Below are 22,799 nucleotides of genomic sequence, written 5' to 3'. Positions count from 1 at the left end.
ACAGCACCAAAGATATAGGGGATCGCAACCAAACAAGAGTACCTCACTCCAAACTATTCAGATCCAAAACCAGTTGCGCGTCAGATCCTGCTTATAGCATACAGCATGAAGATCTCCCTATAAAGAGGACAAAGGTGCGCACATAGTGCCCAACACTGCTATTTTAACAGATTCTGACACCTCGTGCTGCACTCCTGAGGGATGTGCCACCACCTGGGGAATACAATGGGTCGGCCCCCCTCGTGAATTCACTCACCAGCTCACGACTTGTACTTCGCTTATAGTATAGAATTCTGCTGTCCAGGCGGTGTATCCAAGTATGAATCCAGGCTTTATTAAAAGAATAAAAAGGCAGTAGGTGACAGACCTCTCCTCTCCCTGGCCGCGGTACACAGGGTAGTGCGTCTCCACGATCCTGCCGATACTGTCCCGGTGACGTCAGCGCGCTCCTAAGCTCCGCCCGACGCGTTTCGTCTCAGTGACTCATTCAGGGGCTGGTCACGTACTGACATCAGGCCTTAGATATACCGCTGTGCGTCACACGTATCCCCGCAATCCCGCCCCTCCTGTTGCTAGGCGATCGTGTGGACGCACTTTACAGAAAGACAGCCGCGTTATCAAACTTATAAAACAATTTTACAATAAAAATGGTATACAAACTAGAGATTACATCGCTTTCCCCTGCACATATGCACCTCCTCATATACCCTTTATAATATTCATATTGCACAATTCCCTATCTGCACTTCTTGCACATATCACGAATATCTAATTTTTCATCCGATTCCCCCACAGTTCAATATACCATACTAGAATTTACAGCCTACATATACTATTACTTATGGATGGAGAAAGATAAAGGATAGACCTAAGGGGTCCCTAATCATATGACCCCATTGTGAACAACATACATCTCTAAAGCCTAAGGGGGGATCCTTAATCGTGCGACCCCACTGTAAAATACATACATGTGACGCACTCTTAGTCATTTCCCCTCCATAAGCTCATACCCTAAGCCTTATCTACGTGCTTTTAATCTACCTTATTTATATCTTAATAAATAATACCATGTGCATATCAAGCGTGTGTGTGTATAAGAGGGTGTAAACCAGGGATCCAATCAATAGTGAGCCCCTAGCCAGGTAAATCCCGCATGGGTCTCTCATATTGTCATTTCCCTTTAACAGTCTACTACTCCATATATCTCTATCACTATCACCATACACCATGATAATTCACTAAACAAAATAGTGTGAACCTGGGATCCTAGTCGTACAGCTCCCTGTGGGAACCACTGGTGCCGTACTATTAGTCATATCCCATCTATATAATCCATCACCAGCTTACATACCTCTATACACTTACGCTATCTACCTAAATATCCAAGTGTGAACCAGGTACCTCACCTGGCTACCTATTCAAGTGTGAACCAGGTACCTCACCTGGCTAATCTCACAGTGCACTCATCTCATTTGCACCCATCATGTGTATATAAGTGCCCATCATGGCCTCAGACCATGATTGCAGCATCCTACTGACTGTGCTCATCGTGGTACCACCTACCGTGATTACCATCTCCTCTACCCCTTTTTTTTAGAGCCTTACCCTAGTGGGGTTTAGCCTTCATTCCCACCACCGTGACACCTCAAATATATCTCCTTTCTTCACACAAGTAGGTATCCATCTCAACCCCTACCCTATCAACTCCAACATAATACAAATAAATCCAACCTTACCAACATATCACTGCAAACTTCTAAAAATAACCCTACCCTTACCTCTCAGTAAATCCATAATCGCCCCCATCACCATGTGCCCTCACTTAATTATTAGAGATAAAGCAATTGATGTCTATTTCAATATTAAGACCTTTGGGTTCCATAGTCCCCAACCTGTAGATCCACTCAGTTTCCTTTTTACATAGTTGTTGTAACCTATTAGACCCTCTCCAATGTGTCTGCACCTGTTCCACAGCTATCACCTGTAGACCACTAGGGTCTTGGTTATGTGCCTCTGCAAAATGTGAAGAAACACTGTGCCATCTGTACCCTTTTTTGATGTTATAAATATGCTGGTATACCCGTTTCTTCAGTGCCCTCGACGTCCTACCAACATATTGATACCCACAGGTACAGGATAGCACATATACCACATATGCAGAGGAACAAGTGATCATTTGTTTAATTTTATAGCCTTTCCCGTCATAGGTAGATACCACCTCATCCGCTGTTCTACTATCAGTCTCCCTACATAAACAGCAGTCCCTACATTTGAAGAATCCATTTCTTTCCCAAAACACCTTGGGTCTGCCTGGGGGATCCACACAGCTCGGGACCAGTATGTTTCTAAGATTAGGGGCCCTCCTATATATAAACTTAGGCCTAGGTGGCACAACTTTACTCAAGGCCTGGTCTTGAGTTAGCACAGGCCAATGTCTTCTGACAATCTGTTCAACCTTCCTATATTGGACGTTGAATGTACCGACAAAGGGAAGCATCATGTGGTTGTCATCATCTTTTACTCTCCGTCTCATCATCTCCTTTTTATCCATGTTCCCCACCTCCCTCATTAATTCATCAATGTGGGAGGCCTCGTATCCTTTATCCACAAACCTCCTTCCTAAGACAGGGGCCTGTGCATAATAATCTTCTACCGTAGAGCAATTCCTTCTTACTCTCTGAAATTGGCCTTTTGGGACTGCCCTTATCCAAGATGGATGATGACAGCTTGAAGTGGGTATAAACCCATTTCTATCGGTCTGTTTGAAGAAACATTTTGTAATAAGATGGTCATCTGTTTTCATAATAGTCAAATCTAAAAAATTAATGCTGGAATAACTGGTTTCTGCTTCAAGTGTGATATTCTCCCATAGGGCATTCGCCCTCCTTAGGAATTCTATCCACTCTTCCTCAGTTCCCACCCACATAACCAACAGGTCATCAATGTACCTGTGCCAACTACCTACTTTATCAGGATTCAATCCAATCGCCTCTTCCTCCCACTCAGCCATGTAGATGTTAGCCAGGGCTGGGGCGAAGGGGGCCCCCATGGCGCATCCCTTTGTCTGCACATAGTACTCCCCCTTGTACCAGAAATAATTTTTGGACAGGGCAAACCTCAAAAGTTGAATCAAAAATTCAACTTGTCTGGGATGTAGCTTAGTCTTCTGGAGTACTCTCTCTACTGTCTCCAATCCTCTTTTATGTGAGATATTCGTATATAGAGATGCCACATCTGCTGTAACTAGCAGTGTGGCACTCTCACACTCTATCCCATCCGTCACCTCCAATGCATGGGCCGTGTCCCTCAACACCCTTGGTAGCCCACAGACAACTGGTTGCAAAAACCTATCAAGATAGGCCCCCAGCCTGTAGGACACCGAATCAATGGCATTAATTATAGGACGCCCTGGTGGAGAGGATACTGACTTATGCAACTTGGGCAATTGATAAATAATGGGGGTTCTGGGATTCTTGATTATTAAGTGATCAAACTCAGCTTCACTAATCAAGCCTTCATCCAATCCCATTTTCAAGATGGACGTTAATTCCCTCTTGTATTGTGACACAGGATTACCTTTAAGCTTATTACAAAATGTTTCTTCAAACAGACCGATAGAAATGGGTTTATACCCACTTCAAGCTGTCATCATCCATCTTGGATAAGGGCAGTCCCAAAAGGCCAATTTCAGAGAGTAAGAAGGAATTGCTCTACGGTAGAAGATTATTATGCACAGGCCCCTGTCTTAGGAAGGAGGTTTGTGGATAAAGGATACGAGGCCTCCCACATTGATGAATTAATGAGGGAGGTGGGGAACATGGATAAAAAGGAGATGATGAGACGGAGAGTAAAAGATGATGACAACCACATGATGCTTCCCTTTGTCGGTACATTCAACGTCCAATATAGGAAGGTTGAACAGATTGTCAGAAGACATTGGCCTGTGCTAACTCAAGACCAGGCCTTGAGTAAAGTTGTGCCACCTAGGCCTAAGTTTATATATAGGAGGGCCCCTAATCTTAGAAACATACTGGTCCCGAGCTGTGTGGATCCCCCAGGCAGACCCAAGGTGTTTTGGGAAAGAAATGGATTCTTCAAATGTAGGGACTGCTGTTTATGTAGGGAGACTGATAGTAGAACAGCGGATGAGGTGGTATCTACCTATGACGGGAAAGGCTATAAAATTAAACAAATGATCACTTGTTCCTCTGCATATGTGGTATATGTGCTATCCTGTACCTGTGGGTATCAATATGTTGGTAGGACGTCGAGGGCACTGAAGAAACGGGTATACCAGCATATTTATAACATCAAAAAAGGGTACAGATGGCACAGTGTTTCTTCACATTTTGCAGAGGCACATAACCAAGACCCTAGTGGTCTACAGGTGATAGCTGTGGAACAGGTGCAGACACATTGGAGAGGGTCTAATAGGTTACAACAACTATGTAAAAAGGAAACTGAGTGGATCTACAGGTTGGGGACTATGGAACCCAAAGGTCTTAATATTGAAATAGACATCAATTGCTTTATCTCTAATAATTAAGTGAGGGCACATGGTGATGGGGGCGATTATGGATTTACTGAGAGGTAAGGGTAGGGTTATTTTTAGAAGTTTGCAGTGATATGTTGGTAAGGTTGGATTTATTTGTATTATGTTGGAGTTGATAGGGTAGGGGTTGAGATGGATACCTACTTGTGTGAAGAAAGGAGATATATTTGAGGTGTCACGGTGGTGGGAATGAAGGCTAAACCCCACTAGGGTAAGGCTCTAAAAAAAAGGGGTAGAGGAGATGGTAATCACGGTAGGTGGTACCACGATGAGCACAGTCAGTAGGATGCTGCAATCATGGTCTGAGGCCATGATGGGCACTTATATACACATGATGGGTGCAAATGAGATGAGTGCACTGTGAGATTAGCCAGGTGAGGTACCTGGTTCACACTTGAATAGGTAGCCAGGTGAGGTACCTGGTTCACACTTGGATATTTAGGTAGATAGCGTAAGTGTATAGAGGTATGTAAGCTGGTGATGGATTATATAGATGGGATATGACTAATAGTACGGCACCAGTGGTTCCCACAGGGAGCTGTACGACTAGGATCCCAGGTTCACACTATTTTGTTTAGTGAATTATCATGGTGTATGGTGATAGTGATAGAGATATATGGAGTAGTAGACTGTTAAAGGGAAATGACAATATGAGAGACCCATGCGGGATTTACCTGGCTAGGGGCTCACTATTGATTGGATCCCTGGTTTACACCCTCTTATACACACACACGCTTGATATGCACATGGTATTATTTATTAAGATATAAATAAGGTAGATTAAAAGCACGTAGATAAGGCTTAGGGTATGAGCTTATGGAGGGGAAATGACTAAGAGTGCGTCACATGTATGTATTTTACAGTGGGGTCGCACGATTAAGGATCCCCCCTTAGGCTTTAGAGATGTATGTTGTTCACAATGGGGTCATATGATTAGGGACCCCTTAGGTCTATCCTTTATCTTTCTCCATCCATAAGTAATAGTATATGTAGGCTGTAAATTCTAGTATGGTATATTGAACTGTGGGGGAATCGGATGAAAAATTAGATATTCGTGATATGTGCAAGAAGTGCAGATAGGGAATTGTGCAATATGAATATTATAAAGGGTATATGAGGAGGTGCATATGTGCAGGGGAAAGCGATGTAATCTCTAGTTTGTATACCATTTTTATTGTAAAATTGTTTTATAAGTTTGATAACGCGGCTGTCTTTCTGTAAAGTGCGTCCACACGATCGCCTAGCAACAGGAGGGGCGGGATTGCGGGGATACGTGTGACGCACAGCGGTATATCTAAGGCCTGATGTCAGTACGTGACCAGCCCCTGAATGAGTCACTGAGACGAAACGCGTCGGGCGGAGCTTAGGAGCGCGCTGACGTCACCGGGACAGTATCGGCAGGATCGTGGAGACGCACTACCCTGTGTACCGCGGCCAGGGAGAGGAGAGGTCTGTCACCTACTGCCTTTTTATTCTTTTAATAAAGCCTGGATTCATACTTGGATACACCGCCTGGACAGCAGAATTATATACTATAAGCGAAGTACAAGTCGTGAGCTGGTGAGTGAATTCACGAGGGGGGCCGACCCATTGTATTCCCCAGGTGGTGGCACATCCCTCAGGAGTGCAGCACGAGGTGTCAGAATCTGTTAAAATAGCAGTGTTGGGCACTATGTGCGCACCTTTGTCCTCTTTATAGGGAGATCTTCATGCTGTATGCTATAAGCAGGATCTGACGCGCAACTGGTTTTGGATCTGAATAGTTTGGAGTGAGGTACTCTTGTTTGGTTGCGATCCCCTATATCTTTGGTGCTGTAATCCGTGGAGCGCAGTCTGATTTCGACTATTGGTAAGACTTTTCCTTTTTTGAACTGCTGCAGACATGGATGTATTTGAATTCAGGAAACACAGGGACGTGGACTTGGATCAAATTTTTCAGGAAGATGTAACTACACATACAGGCTTGGAGCAGGACTTCAAGCAATTGCAAAATCATATGTTAAAGGAACTTCAGACATGGTGGGATCTGGCAGCTCTGCATAAATATGAGAAAAAAGGGCTTGTCCCTAAAAGATATAGATGGGAGATTGTTCCCACGGATGGAGAGGAGAGTGAGGATAATAACAAAGAGTGGTTTGAATATGTTGAAGCATGTGGGGTGGGTATGGTTAAACTAATGGCTAAAAGGAAAACAAGGAGATTGGAGCGATTGGGTGGGGAGGTTGAAATGCTAAAACTTAAGCTGGATCCGTTTAAACATTCAGAAGAGTACCAAATGAGATCTAACAAATTGCAAGAAACCTTGAATAATGTTGAAAAGGATATCATACTGGACAAACAGAAACAGTTCAGTAAAGATATCCAAGTGTATAAGAGTAATGAAGCCTATAAGTGGCAAAAAACTAAACTTATAGAAGGTCAAGGGGCCAAAGTGGAGGATGTGGGAGGGGGTGGGGAGAGTCAGGAGGCAACCAAGGTGCAGGAAAGTGGGGCGAGACCTAAGGCGGGACCTGTAACCGGGGCGAGGGATCCACCTAAAATATCCCAGCCCAGGCCACAACCACCCTTGCAGACCTACAGTGGAGGCAGAGGTGGGAATACAGGGAGGGGAAGAGGTCATATTCTATACCCTAATAAACCATACTCACCTGATCAGCCCAAGCCCCCAAGGATCAATGACGGTCGGGATAGGGGGGGTGGGTATGGAAGGGGGAGGGGGCATTACCCCAACCAGAATAGAACTCACCCAGCCTTTGTGCCAGAATTTCCTGTATATAACAGATTTGAGCCCCTACAAAATTATGTCCAGGAGGAAGCCCCACCTTTTTTTCACAGACCCCGATACAGGCAAGACGAATGGTATCAAGAACCGCAATACACCCCCAAAAATGGGAGAAAAAGAGAGCTAGGAGGGGAATCAGAGGAGGAAGGAGATTACAGCAAAAAAAGAAGGGAGTAGCTCAAGAGGGGGAGGGTATTTTTAATATAAGCGGAAAGGATTTAAGCAAACAAGAAATTAAATTACTGGATAAAGGGCTTAAGTATGCTCCAAAAAACTCTATCAATAAATTTGAAATGTTTGTGGACATACATAAGTTTGTTAGGAAGTTAAACTTGAAGAGGTACTACTTGGATAAAGAAGGCCCCAATGGGAGAGCAAATGTGGTCGTAGATAATAGTACAAGTCAATATGTTCATACAAGCATGAGGAATAACTCTGTGTTCAATCCCTCAGATAATGCAAGTAAACATAGTATTGATGTGTTTAAGAATCTGGTTATTAGTGATCTGGAGAAGATGGAGGTCTCTAAAAGAGATGGTAATGAGAGAAAAATATGTAAAATGTTGAAAGATAAGGAACTGGTGGTAAGACCAGCAGACAAGGGGGGAGGGGTGGTTATTTTAAATAAGGAGCAGTACTTTGGAGAATTGGATAGGCTGGTCAGTGACGGTACCACATACAGTAAGCTTAAAGGTAATCCTGTGTCACAATACAAGAGGGAATTAACGTCCATCTTGAAAATGGGATTGGATGAAGGCTTGATTAGTGAAGCTGAGTTTGATCACTTAATAATCAAGAATCCCAGAACCCCCATTATTTATCAATTGCCCAAGTTGCATAAGTCAGTATCCTCTCCACCAGGGCGTCCTATAATTAATGCCATTGATTCGGTGTCCTACAGGCTGGGGGCCTATCTTGATAGGTTTTTGCAACCAGTTGTCTGTGGGCTACCAAGGGTGTTGAGGGACACGGCCCATGCATTGGAGGTGACGGATGGGATAGAGTGTGAGAGTGCCACACTGCTAGTTACAGCAGATGTGGCATCTCTATATACGAATATCTCACATAAAAGAGGATTGGAGACAGTAGAGAGAGTACTCCAGAAGACTAAGCTACATCCCAGACAAGTTGAATTTTTGATTCAACTTTTGAGGTTTGCCCTGTCCAAAAATTATTTCTGGTACAAGGGGGAGTACTATGTGCAGACAAAGGGATGCGCCATGGGGGCCCCCTTCGCCCCAGCCCTGGCTAACATCTACATGGCTGAGTGGGAGGAAGAGGCGATTGGATTGAATCCTGATAAAGTAGGTAGTTGGCACAGGTACATTGATGACCTGTTGGTTATGTGGGTGGGAACTGAGGAAGAGTGGATAGAATTCCTAAGGAGGGCGAATGCCCTATGGGAGAATATCACACTTGAAGCAGAAACCAGTTATTCCAGCATTAATTTTTTAGATTTGACTATTATGAAAACAGATGACCATCTTATTACAAAATGTTTCTTCAAACAGACCGATAGAAATGGGTTTATACCCACTTCAAGCTGTCATCATCCATCTTGGATAAGGGCAGTCCCAAAAGGCCAATTTCAGAGAGTAAGAAGGAATTGCTCTACGGTAGAAGATTATTATGCACAGGCCCCTGTCTTAGGAAGGAGGTTTGTGGATAAAGGATACGAGGCCTCCCACATTGATGAATTAATGAGGGAGGTGGGGAACATGGATAAAAAGGAGATGATGAGACGGAGAGTAAAAGATGATGACAACCACATGATGCTTCCCTTTGTCGGTACATTCAACGTCCAATATAGGAAGGTTGAACAGATTGTCAGAAGACATTGGCCTGTGCTAACTCAAGACCAGGCCTTGAGTAAAGTTGTGCCACCTAGGCCTAAGTTTATATATAGGAGGGCCCCTAATCTTAGAAACATACTGGTCCCGAGCTGTGTGGATCCCCCAGGCAGACCCAAGGTGTTTTGGGAAAGAAATGGATTCTTCAAATGTAGGGACTGCTGTTTATGTAGGGAGACTGATAGTAGAACAGCGGATGAGGTGGTATCTACCTATGACGGGAAAGGCTATAAAATTAAACAAATGATCACTTGTTCCTCTGCATATGTGGTATATGTGCTATCCTGTACCTGTGGGTATCAATATGTTGGTAGGACGTCGAGGGCACTGAAGAAACGGGTATACCAGCATATTTATAACATCAAAAAAGGGTACAGATGGCACAGTGTTTCTTCACATTTTGCAGAGGCACATAACCAAGACCCTAGTGGTCTACAGGTGATAGCTGTGGAACAGGTGCAGACACATTGGAGAGGGTCTAATAGGTTACAACAACTATGTAAAAAGGAAACTGAGTGGATCTACAGGTTGGGGACTATGGAACCCAAAGGTCTTAATATTGAAATAGACATCAATTGCTTTATCTCTAATAATTAAGTGAGGGCACATGGTGATGGGGGCGATTATGGATTTACTGAGAGGTAAGGGTAGGGTTATTTTTAGAAGTTTGCAGTGATATGTTGGTAAGGTTGGATTTATTTGTATTATGTTGGAGTTGATAGGGTAGGGGTTGAGATGGATACCTACTTGTGTGAAGAAAGGAGATATATTTGAGGTGTCACGGTGGTGGGAATGAAGGCTAAACCCCACTAGGGTAAGGCTCTAAAAAAAAGGGGTAGAGGAGATGGTAATCACGGTAGGTGGTACCACGATGAGCACAGTCAGTAGGATGCTGCAATCATGGTCTGAGGCCATGATGGGCACTTATATACACATGATGGGTGCAAATGAGATGAGTGCACTGTGAGATTAGCCAGGTGAGGTACCTGGTTCACACTTGAATAGGTAGCCAGGTGAGGTACCTGGTTCACACTTGGATATTTAGGTAGATAGCGTAAGTGTATAGAGGTATGTAAGCTGGTGATGGATTATATAGATGGGATATGACTAATAGTACGGCACCAGTGGTTCCCACAGGGAGCTGTACGACTAGGATCCCAGGTTCACACTATTTTGTTTAGTGAATTATCATGGTGTATGGTGATAGTGATAGAGATATATGGAGTAGTAGACTGTTAAAGGGAAATGACAATATGAGAGACCCATGCGGGATTTACCTGGCTAGGGGCTCACTATTGATTGGATCCCTGGTTTACACCCTCTTATACACACACACGCTTGATATGCACATGGTATTATTTATTAAGATATAAATAAGGTAGATTAAAAGCACGTAGATAAGGCTTAGGGTATGAGCTTATGGAGGGGAAATGACTAAGAGTGCGTCACATGTATGTATTTTACAGTGGGGTCGCACGATTAAGGATCCCCCCTTAGGCTTTAGAGATGTATGTTGTTCACAATGGGGTCATATGATTAGGGACCCCTTAGGTCTATCCTTTATCTTTCTCCATCCATAAGTAATAGTATATGTAGGCTGTAAATTCTAGTATGGTATATTGAACTGTGGGGGAATCGGATAAAAAATTAGATATTCGTGATATGTGCAAGAAGTGCAGATAGGGAATTGTGCAATATGAATATTATAAAGGGTATATGAGGAGGTGCATATGTGCAGGGGAAAGCGATGTAATCTCTAGTTTGTATACCATTTTTATTGTAAAATTGTTTTATAAGTTTGATAACGCGGCTGTCTTTCTGTAAAGTGCGTCCACACGATCGCCTAGCAACAGGAGGGGCGGGATTGCGGGGATACGTGTGACGCACAGCGGTATATCTAAGGCCTGATGTCAGTACGTGACCAGCCCCTGAATGAGTCACTGAGACGAAACGCGTCGGGCGGAGCTTAGGAGCGCGCTGACGTCACCGGGACAGTATCGGCAGGATCGTGGAGACGCACTACCCTGTGTACCGCGGCCAGGGAGAGGAGAGGTCTGTCACCTACTGCCTTTTTATTCTTTTAATAAAGCCTGGATTCATACTTGGATACACCGCCTGGACAGCAGAATTCTATACTATAAGCGAAGTACAAGTCGTGAGCTGGTGAGTGAATTCACGAGGGGGGCCGACCCATTGTATTCCCCAGGTGGTGGCACATCCCTCAGGAGTGCAGCACGAGGTGTCAGAATCTGTTAAAATAGCAGTGTTGGGCACTATGTGCGCACCTTTGTCCTCTTTATAGGGAGATCTTCATGCTGTATGCTATAAGCAGGATCTGACGCGCAACTGGTTTTGGATCTGAATAGTTTGGAGTGAGGTACTCTTGTTTGGTTGCGATCCCCTATATCTTTGGTGCTGTAATCCGTGGAGCGCAGTCTGATTTCGACTATTCATAAAGCTTTTCAGCAGATGGAAGCATGAAGTGCTCCAAAATCTGATAGATATCTGCATTGACCCTGCCCTTGATAAAACCCAGTGGACCAACACCAGCAGCTGACATGGCACCCCAGACCATCACTGTGGGTACTTGACACTGGACTTCAGGCATTTTGGCATTTCACTCTCCCCAGTCTTCCTCCAGACTCTTGCACCTTGATTTCCGAATGAAATGCAAAAAAGTACTTTGGACCACTGAGCAACAGTCCAGTGCTGCTTCTCTGTAGCCCAGGTCAGGCGCTTCTGCCGCTGTTTCTGGTTCAAAAGTGGCTTGACCTGGGGAATGCGGCACCTGTAGCCCATTTCTTGCACACGTCTATACACGGTGGCTCCGGATGTTTCTACTCCAGACTGTCCACTGCTTCCGCAGGTCCCTCAAGGTCTGGAATCGGTCCTTCTCCACAATCTTCCTCAGGGTCCGGTCACCTCTTCTCGTTGTGCAGCGTTTTCTGCTACACTTTTTCCTTCCCACAGACTTCCCACTAAGGTGCCTTGATACAGCACTCTGGGAACAGCCTATTCATTCAGAAATTTCTTTGTCTTACCCTCTTGCTTGAGGGTGTCAATGATGGCCTTCTGGACAGCAGTCAGGTCGGCAGTCTTACTCATGATTGCAGTGTTTTGAGCAATGAACCAGGCTGGGAGTTTTTAAAAGCCTCAGGAATCTTTTGCAGGTATTTAGAGTTAGTTGATTCAGATGATTAGGTTAATAGCTCGTTTAGAGAACCTTTTCATGATATGCTAATTTTTTGATAGGAATTTTGGGTTTTCATGAGCTGTATGCCAAAATGATCAATATTAAAACAATAAAAGGCTTGAACTACTTCAGTTGTGTGTAATGAATCTAAAATATATGAAAGTCTAATGTTTATCAGTACTTTACAGAAAATAATGAACTTTACCACAATATGCTAATATTTTGAGAAGGACCTGTATGCGGTGCATGTCTGCTGATCACACTGCCACAGCTCAATTTTTTGCAATTTTCGTCAAACTCACTATTTTCTTTTTACACTATATCGATGCAATTATGCATTTCTGATGTTTACACTGATTGCTTTCAAAATGTCAGATGGAAATAAAGTATGATCAAATTGCAAGCACAGAAAAATGCTGTACGCTAAGAATTGAATTGCACCAGTGGAAAAAGAACACTGTGCTAAGTTATCATGCTAATATTCTAATACACAACTGTACTGTACATCTACTTTTTGTTGGTTTCTTGTCCATATCACCGGGAAGGGGATAGATTATGTATTGTTACTGGATGTGTTAGTTAAAATTAACTCTTTCTTAAACCATTGTGTATTTGTGACATTTCTAGGTCCAGATCAGTCAAAGCAAGATGATAAAAATGGTAAGTGTAACATGGACTTTTTTGGGTTGGGAAGGTTAGTTCACAAAATCTACACTAAAATGTACTCCTGGATCAAAAGAAAAAGCAAACCTTTAAATCTCGCTGATAACAAATTTGTCAACTTTATAGCTAGTTCCCCATGAACTGGAACATGCCTACAATGCAAGTTCTACCACTGAGCAATAGTCCTGCATACCTTACACCTAACACTTACCTTGAAGTCTGAAAACTTGCTGCTTGTACCATTTTTAGAGCGATTGTTCTTAAGGTGAACCTGAACTCGGAACGTCCTTTCTGCTCTAAAAGATATTCAACAGCATAAAAACCTTTAACGAAAAACATTTGTTTCAGCTGATACAAATCCTAAAATATGCAGTGTTTCTACTTCCTCACTCATGGAAGTAGACATATTGTTAACCTCCTGTGCTTTCAAAAAAGCTTATCTGCCATGGCAGTCATGTGACACATGGGAGAGATCAAATAACAACTTGTGATTAGACACAAATAAAGGGGGAATTAAAAAGGCTAAATACATACGAATTTCTGTTTTTCTTCTGTACTAAGCAAGAGTTAAGGTCCACTTTAAAGCAATGTGAAAAAAACACATTCCTTTAAAAAGCACTTTACAAAAGCTAAGCGCTTAGTGATTGCATTTGGTAGTGCGAACTAGACGTTGCTGATGCTGAATTCTAAAATTTTGAAACTGCAGTTGTGCTTCTTTATTGTATTTCAGTAATTCTGGTTTAATATGTGTGCCTGCACTTAGAATCCGAGGTTTTGCTGGATGTTTCTTAACTTTCCTATGATTGGATCACCAACTTTGTTGCTAAAAGCTTACTGTTGTGTGTCTTTGCTTATCTTCCTGTTCTCTGGGAGCCAGACCAGTCACTGGAGCAGAACATTTTCCAAATCAGAACCTACACAACAATGACATCCTGACATGGGTTCTTGCCCTTCTTACTCTAGGGTAAACTTTAAAAAAAAAGTTGTAGATCTTTTTTTTTTTTTTTTTTTTTTTACATTGCATCATTCTCTACGGTAATATTTGCAGTTTACAAACTATACTCTGTATTTTAAACTATAAAATAGAGCAGAGCTAATGACCCTTTTAACTTTCCTGCAGTAAAACCTTAAACCGTGAGACAGGGTGAGATAAGTACTTCAGAAAACTGCACTGTAGTCAACCAAACTTGGTCGGAGAGCTCAGAGAAGCTCTTTTGCATAGGTAACTGGTGTTAAACTCTTCCTGTACTGGAGACAATATGAAACTCTTAACTATGCTACTAATGTTCTATTTCTTAGCTGTACTACACATACAAATCATACGTTTTTGTTTTTTCACTTCAAATTCCCTTTAAAGAGACTCCGTAACAAAAATTGCATCCTGTTTTTTATCATCCTACATGTTCCAAAAGCTATTCTAATGTGTTCTGGCTAACTGCAGCACTTTCTACTATGACAGTCTCTGTAATAAATCAATGTATCTTTCCCCTGTCAGACTTGTCGGCCTGTGTCTGGAAGGCTGCCAAGTTCTTCAGTGTTGTGGTTCTGCTATGAACTCACCCTTTCTGGCCCCTCTATGCACACTGCCTGTGTGTTATTTAGGTAAGAGAGAAGAGAGAAGCTGCTCTAATCAGCTGGATAAACCGTCCTCTGAGCTGGCTGGGCTTTCACATACTGAGGAATTACAAACAAGGGCAAAGCTGTTTGCAAGAGGAAAAGAGCAGCCTGAAACTTCAGTGCATGGGGGAAAGAAACACACAAATGATCTCTTGAGATTCAAAAGGAATGCTGTATACAGCCTGCTTGTGTATGGATGTATTTTCTATGTGTGGACATACTGTACATCAACCTACTTCCTGTTTTGGTGGCCATTTTGTTTGTTTACAAACAAACTTTTTAAAACTGTTTTTAACCACTTTTAATGCGGCGAGGAGCGGCGAAATTGTGACAGAGGGTAATAGGAGATGTCCCCTAACGCACTGGTATGTTTACTTTTGAGCGATTTTAACAATACAGATTCTCTTTAAAGTAACATTGATCTACATTAATTCAATTTACAGAATTGACGGGGCGCACTCTTTACAACTACCTCAAAGATTATCTGTTGTCTGAGGACCAGCTAATAAACAATGGATATCCTCGTCCAAATCCAGACAAGCCCAACAGTGCTTTAATACACAGTGTGGGAGCAAAAAATGTAGGAGGTGATGGTAAGTAACTGCATTGTTGTAATGCAAAAAGCTTTTTCAGTCTCTGGTGAAACAATTTTGTATACCAAATTGTGGGAAGTAGCTGGTTTACCCAGGGTGATCGATAAACAAACAACCCCCAAAGCCAAGTTAACATTAAGGCTACTTGCACACCAAGACGTTGCGTTTTAGGGGACGTTATGGTCGCATAATGTGCCCTTAACGCAATGCCTGGTGCTCTTGGATGTGAACGTCAGAGTGAGCCGCGTTGTGCAGCTCACTCTGGCGTCCGTGATGCCGTGATGCGTACTCTTGGACGCATGCGGCATCACGTGGTCCCGCCGGCTAATCGCCGCACAGAGCGGCGCTGCCTGGCCGAGGAGGAGGAGGGGAAGACCTCCTCCAATACTACTGAGCATCTGCAAACAGTCTAACGCGGCTTAGCCGCGTAGAACACACAGCATGCAGCACTTTGAAACAACGTGAAGCGTTACAATGTAACGCAACGTGGGCACTATGAACAGCCCATTGATTTTTCATTGCTATGCGGTGGGCTGCGTTACAGGCTGCTCTAATGTGCGCCTGTAACGTCCCACTGTGAAAGCAGCCTTAAACATTCAAATGAACTGGCTAACTACTGCCCCAAAATCCATTTCTCCTATAATTCCAATGAATTAAAAAAAAATGGCAAACTAAGTTTTTATTAAACAATGGTTAATCAGACTTAAAGGGGAACTTCAGCCTAAACAAACATACTGTTAAGTTACATTAGTTATGTCAATTAGAATAGATAGGTAATATAATCTTTTACCCACCTTGTTTTAAAAGAACAGGCAAATGTTTGTGATTCATGGGGGCTGCCATCTTTTTGGTTGAAAGGAGGTGACAGGGAGCATGAGACACAGTTCCAACTGTCCTGTGTCCTGATAACCCCTCCTAGCTGCACACACTAGGCTTCAAATGTCAAATTCAAAACAGCAGAACGAGAACATCAGAAATCCCATCATGCTTTGCACAGCATAAGGAGAAAACTGCCCAGGCAGTTTTCTTCTGTGCAGCTAAAAATGAGGCTTGTATAAGAGAAACAAAGTTCTGATGCTGTAAAACTGTTAGACTCAGCAGCACTGAAAAGGCCTGGTGTTTCTATTTTTAGTCTGGAGGTTCACTTTAAAAGGAACCTAAAGCGAGGCTTCCATATTTATTTTCTTTTAAGCAATAGCAGTTGTCTGGCTAGCATGTTGATCTCTTTCGCTGCAGTAGTGTCTGAATCTCACACACTTGAAACCAGCATGCAGCTAATAGTCAGATTTCAGTCGACACACTAGATCTCCATGGTTGTTAAGGGTGTGTGTTAAAGAGAACTCGAGGCAGGGTTCTCACAATGCTAGCTGCATACAGAGGCTGGGTCTGCTTATAGAGCCCAGCCTCTGTTGCTATTTCAATCCCCCCTAAATCCCCCCTGCGCTCTGTAATCCCCCATAAATCACAGCCGCGCTGCTGACACGCAGCTTGTCAGAGCGGGCTGTGTTTATCTCTTTAGTGTCAGTCTGCCGCTCCCCCCGCCTCCTGCAGAGCTCCGGTCCCTGCCCGTGTCCCTTCCCTCCCTGCTGATTGGAGGGAAGGGACGCGGGCGGGGACCGGAGCTCTGCAGGAGGCGGGGGGAGCGGCAGACTAACACTAAAGAAGTAAACACAGCCCGCACAGTGCGGCTGTGATTTATGAAGGATTACAGAGCGCAGGGGGGGATTTACGGGGGATTGAAATAGCAACAGAGGCTGGGCGCTATAGGCAGACCCAGCCTTTGTATGCAGCTAGCATTGTGAGAACCCCGCCTCGGGTTCTCTTTAACCTCTTGCCGCCCGCGTCACGCTGGCGGCAGCCCCAGGTCTGCCTAACGCCGATTGGCGTAAAGTCCTGGGGCTCTGTTTTGCAGGAGATCGCGCGCAGGCTGCGCGCAACTCCTGCTTGAGGGGCGGAGCTCCGCCCCGCCTTCAGTCTCCGCGCGGCTATTGCTGCTAGTCTCTCGGGAGACTGTTAGACGGCATGATCGCCGTCATATTTCCATGTACAGCTCTGCGATCGGCAGCAGCGCTGTACTGGGGACAAGAGAGCGATTGGATCTCATAGGCAGAAGCCTATGACAGCCGATCGCCATAATTGGCTGGCTGGGGGGAGGGAGGGATGAAATTTAAAGAAAGTGTTTTTTATTAAAAAAAACACTGACAAAAATATTTATAAAAAAAAAAATAAACATGGGGGGAGCGATCAGACCCCACCAACAGAGAGCTCTGTTGGTGGGGAGAAAAGGAAGGGGGAATCACTTCTGTGCTGTGTTGTGCGGTCCTGCAGCTTGGCCTTAAAGCTTCAGTGGCCAATTTTACCAAAAATGTCCTGGTCACTAGGGGGTTTAGCCCTGCAGTCCTCAAGAGGTTAAGTATTGAAGGCAGAAGATCAACAGGACAGCCAGGCAATATGCATTGTTTAAAAGGAAATGAAAATGGCAGCCTCTATATCCCTCTCGCTTTAGTTTCCCTTTAAACAAAGTTCTGGAATTTGTATCTCATAGACCTTCCCAGGGTACTGAGGTTGGGTATAGAGACCCTTTCCTTGTAATACACTGAAGGTAAGGAAGCTCTTAATTGCTGGTGCTTAATTTTCCTGGGAGGGACCAGACCTTGTACTGTGTACCTCTCCTACACTTACTAGACAGAGATTTGTAGGAGAGGTGTTAAACCAAAGGGATTTTCCCATTGCTCGTTCCTGAAGACAGATTGACTTTTTGAGCCTTTTTGCCTTCAATAGTCCTTGTATGGTCCGTACACATTGACTTCATTTTTCTAATAAAGTAACTTTTTCTGAAACCACTTATGTAATTACTGTGACTTATACTGACCGCCTACTGTACCTGGACAGTAGTATTACTGTAAATATAGTTACCAGGTGGGCTAACCTGTGGTTTTAGTTTCGCTAGGGCTGTTGAGAGACAGTCACAAGTGAGGAAAGAATCTTTTAGCAGCTCCCTGTAGTTGTGGCACAAGGTGTACTGTGCTTGTTCCTTTGCCTATGAGCCATTTATGATTTGTAGTGCTGGACTGGCGAGCCAATCACATTACTTGCACTTTGCATCTGAAACTGTATGGGACCTTCCAAGATGGTCATTGGGTTTTACCGGAGTATGAAAATCAAGTGCTGCTGCAACAGGTGAACAGTCAGTCATTCAACTGCAGTTCTGAATCTCTTCCTCAAGGAAGTTGCTCTAGACAATACAACCAGTGGAGTCTTGGACTAGGCATGCATTATTAATCAAGCAGTTGTTTCATGATGGTTTTAATGTTTATCAGTTAATGTTTAAAATTACCTGCATTAAATATGGTACTAATAATATAATCGTATTTTGCATCCAATCAACCGTCAGCATTGCGAAGAGTTTGCTCTCGGTGTGGAGAAGTCTATGCTGTGACAATACAAGGAAAACATGTACGTAAAGAAGAATGCATTTTTCACTCTGGTCGAGTTCTGAGACATAAAGGCAAGTATATTTCACAACTGTATTTTCACGGCATAGTGTAGGTAATACTAATCAAGTAATCATATAATTGTTTGTTTTCCGTAGTCCCGGGTGGATTGGAAACGCGCTACAATTGTTGTGAAGCTGTAGTGGGTGCTCCAGGATGCCAAATGGCAAAGGTAAGTTGAGCAAAAACCTGGACCGCCTAACGCCAATTGGCGTAAAGTCCTGGGGCTCTGTTTTGCATGAGATCGCGCGCATGGTGCGCGCGCATCTCATGCACGAAGGGCGGAGCTCCGCCCCGCCTTCAGTCTCCGAGCGGCTATTGCCGCTAGGGAGACTGTTAGACGGCGATCACGCCGTCTTATTTACTAGGTGCAGCGCTGCAATGAGCAGCAGCACTGCACTGGGGACAGCCGTGTGACACGGCTGTCCCCCTGGGGGACAAGAGAGCGATCGGCTCTCATAGGCAGAAGCCTATGACAGCCGATCGCCGTAATTGGCCGGCTGTGGGGTGGGAGGGAGGGAAGGGGTTTAAAGCAACAGTTTTTTTTTTTTTATAATAAGCAGCAACACAAATATTGAGTAAAAAAAATAAACATGGGGGGAGCGATCAGACCCCACCAACAGAGAGCTCTGTTGGTGGGGAGAAAAGGGGGGGGGGGGGATCACTTGTGTGCGGAGTTGGCCTTAAAGCTGCAGTGGCCAATTTAGCTAAAAATTGCCTGGTCACTAGGGGGGTTTAGCCCTGCAGTCCTCAAGTGGTTAAAATCCTGGTGTTAGATTGCCCAGCAAGCTCATAGTGAACCACAACGCCTAGGAGTGTGTAAGGGTCTGAAAGGCACCAGAAAGCATCATTACTAAAATGCTGTGTAAAACAGAAGTATGTAGAGTTGAGCTGAAATTTTCGTAATTTCGCATTACTATAATTACGCATGCGAAATTTGCGATTACGATGCGAAATTAGCGTAGCGAAATTGCCATTAAAATCGTAATTGAAAATACCGTAAGCGTAATTTTCAACGCGAAATTTCGCGTTTCGTTCATGCCGTAATTTCGCATTAAACGCTACCGTAATTTCGAGTTAAACCGTAATGCTCCGTATAATATAAAAAAGCCGCCGACTTTAAGGGTTAATAGCAAAGCCCGCTTAAATGCTAAGAGCCTCAAATTTGGAGAATATATTAAGGAGATCAGGAGGAATAAGAGGAAACATTTTTTTTTCAAAAAGACCTTATAGTTTTTGAGAAAATCGATGTTAAAGTTTCAAAGTAAAAATGTATACATTTAAAAACCCGCCGACTTTAACGGTTAATAGCAAAGCCTGCTTAAAGTTTAGGAACACCAAATTCCTAGGGTATATTAAGGGGATCAGTGGGAATAAGAGGAAAAATTTTTTTTTCAAAAAGACCTTATAGTTTTTGAGAAAATCGATTTTTAAGTTTCAAGGGCAAAAATGTCTTTTAAATGCGGAAAATGTCAGTTTTTTTGCACAGGTAACAATAGTGTATTATTTTCATAGATTCCCCCAAGTGGGAAGAGTTTTACTTACTTCGTTCTGAGTGTGGGAAATATAAAAAAAAACGACGTGGGGTCCCCCCTCCCAGACCTCTTTAACCCCTTGTCCCCCATGCAGGCTGGGATAGCCAGAATGCGGAGCACCGGCCGCGTGGGGCTCCGCACCCTGACTATACCAGCCCGCATGGTCCATGGATTGGGGGGTCTCGGAAGGGGAGGGGCAGCCAAGCTTTCCCCTCCCCCTCCGAGCCCTTGTCCAATCCAAGGACAAGGGGCTCTTCTCCACCTCCGATGGGCGGTGGAGGTGGAGGCCGCGATTTCCTGGGTGGGGGGGTTCATGGTGGAATCTGGGAGTCCCCTTTAAAAAGGGGTCCCCCAGATGCCCACCCCCCCTCCCAGGAGAAATGAGTATAGAGGTACTTGTACCCCTTACCCATTTCCTTTAAGAGTTAAAGTAAATAAACACATAAACACATAGAAAAAGTATTTTAATTGAACAAAAAACATAACCACGAAAAAAGTCCTTTAATATTCTTAATTAACCATTAATACTTACCTGTCCCTTTAAATAAATGATCCCACGCAATATCCTCGGAAATGTTCTATCAGTTACAATGTAACAAAGTTATTACAATGTAACAACTTTGTTACATTGTAACTACGCCGCACCCGACGTCACTCGCCGCCGCCGCAGGACCCGACAGAGCTCTGAGCTATAGCTCAGAGCTCTCGAAAGCATCTTTGTATTTGGGCTCCAAGGAGCCCCATTGGTCCTTAGCAGACCAATGGGGTTCCTTCTGATTTGAAGGAACCCCATTGGTCTGCTAAGGACCAATGGGGCTCCTTGGAGCCCAAATACAAAGATGCTTCTCAGAGCTCTGAGCTATATAGCTCAGAGCTCTGTCGGGTCCGTGCAGGACGCTAAGTCCCCGCCGGCTCCGCTGCCCTCCCCGCCTCTCCCACATGTCACCCACATGTCACCCACATGTGGGTGACATGTGGGTGACGTGGGTGACAGATGTGGGCGGGGTGGACAGCGGGAGCTGCGGGGACTTAGCGTCCTGCACGGACGCGTATGCGGCGGCTGAGCGGCGAGTGGCGTCGGGTGCGGCGTAGTTACAATGTAACAAAGTTGTTACATTGTAATAACTTTGTTACATTGTAACTGATAGAACATTTCCGAGGATATTGCGTGGGATCATTTATTTAAAGGGACAGGTAAGTATTAATGGTTAATTAAGAATATTAAAGGACTTTTTTCGTGGTTATGTTTTTTGTTCAATTAAAATACTTTTTCTAAGTGTCTGTGTGTTTATTTACTTTAACTCTTAAAGGAAATGGGTATGGGGTACAAGTACCTCTATACTCATTTCTCCTGGGAGGGGGGGTGGGCATCTGGGGGACCCCTTTTTAAAGGGGACTCCCAGATTCCACCATGAACCTCCCCCCCAGGAAATCGCGGCCTCCACCTCCACCGCCCATCGGAGGTGGAGAAGAGCCCCTTGTCTTTGGATTGGACAAGGGCTCGGAGGGGGAGGGGAAAGCTTGGCTGCCCCTCCCCTTCCGAGACCCCCCAATCCATGAACCATGCGGGCTGGTATAGTCAGGGTGCGGAGCCCCACGCGGCCGGTGCTCCGCATTCTGGCTATCCCAGCCTGCATGGGGGACAAGGGGTTAAAGAGGTCTGAGAGGGGGGACCCCACGTCGTTTTTTATATTTCCCACACTCAGAACGAAGTAAGTAAAACTCTTCCCACTTGGGGGAATCTATGAAAATAATACACTATTGTTACCTGTGCAAAAAAACCTGACATTTTCCGCATTTAAGACATTTTCGCCCTTGAAACTTAAAAATCGATTTTCTCAAAAACTATAAGGTCTTTTTGAAAAAAAATTTTTCCTCTTATTCCCACTGATCCCCTTAATATACCCTGGGAATTTGGTGTTCCTAAACTTTAAGCAGGCTTTGCTATTAACCGTTAAAGTCGGCGGGTTTTTAAATGTTTACATTTTTCCTTTGAAACTTTAACATCGATTTTCTCAAACTATAAGGTCTTTTTGGAAAAAAATTTTTTCCTCTTCCTCCTGATCTCCTTAATATATTCTCCAAATTTGAGGCTCTTAGCATTTAAGGGGGCTTTGCTATTAACCCTTAAAGTCGGCGGCTTTTTCTATTATACGGAGCGTTACGGTTTAACGCGAAATTACGGTAGCGTTTAATGCGAAATTACGGCATGATACGACTGTAATGCGAAAATTACGCTTACGCGAAATTTCGCGAAATCCTTCTTCATTACGATTATGTACTTACGGCCATAATCGTAATTACACTAATTACGCAAAATTTCGCAAAATCGTAATTAGGTCATTACGCTCATCTCTAGAAGTATGCCTTCTTTAAACAGAAGGTATTTGTGATTATTCAGGTTGGCGTGAGCATTTGCAATGTCCCAGAGTGCATTACTGCTGAATATGCCAATCGTCCCTTTATTGGCCCTGAGAGCTATACACACCTCCAGAATATCTGGAATGCAATAATGTGACA

General features: G+C 43.9%; 1 protein-coding gene across 1 annotated transcript in view; it reads left to right on the top strand.

The window, feature by feature from the left end:
- Positions 1-22,799, top strand: part of LOC137521082 (RNA exonuclease 1 homolog) — a 142,963-nt gene that overhangs the window by 82,162 nt on the left and 38,002 nt on the right. Inside the window, exons 8-11 of the mRNA XM_068239893.1 lie at positions 13,005-13,037; positions 15,101-15,250; positions 18,645-18,758; positions 18,843-18,916. Of these exons, the coding sequence (XP_068095994.1) occupies positions 13,005-13,037; positions 15,101-15,250; positions 18,645-18,758; positions 18,843-18,916 (371 nt within the window). The remainder of the gene's footprint in view (positions 1-13,004; positions 13,038-15,100; positions 15,251-18,644; positions 18,759-18,842; positions 18,917-22,799) is intronic.

This window comes from Hyperolius riggenbachi, chromosome 1, assembly GCF_040937935.1.
Source record: "Hyperolius riggenbachi isolate aHypRig1 chromosome 1, aHypRig1.pri, whole genome shotgun sequence".
In the NCBI taxonomy this organism is placed as follows: domain Eukaryota; kingdom Metazoa; phylum Chordata; class Amphibia; order Anura; family Hyperoliidae; genus Hyperolius; species Hyperolius riggenbachi.
Note: the sequence above shows the minus strand (reverse complement) of the source record. Positions and strands in the feature narration are given on the sequence as shown.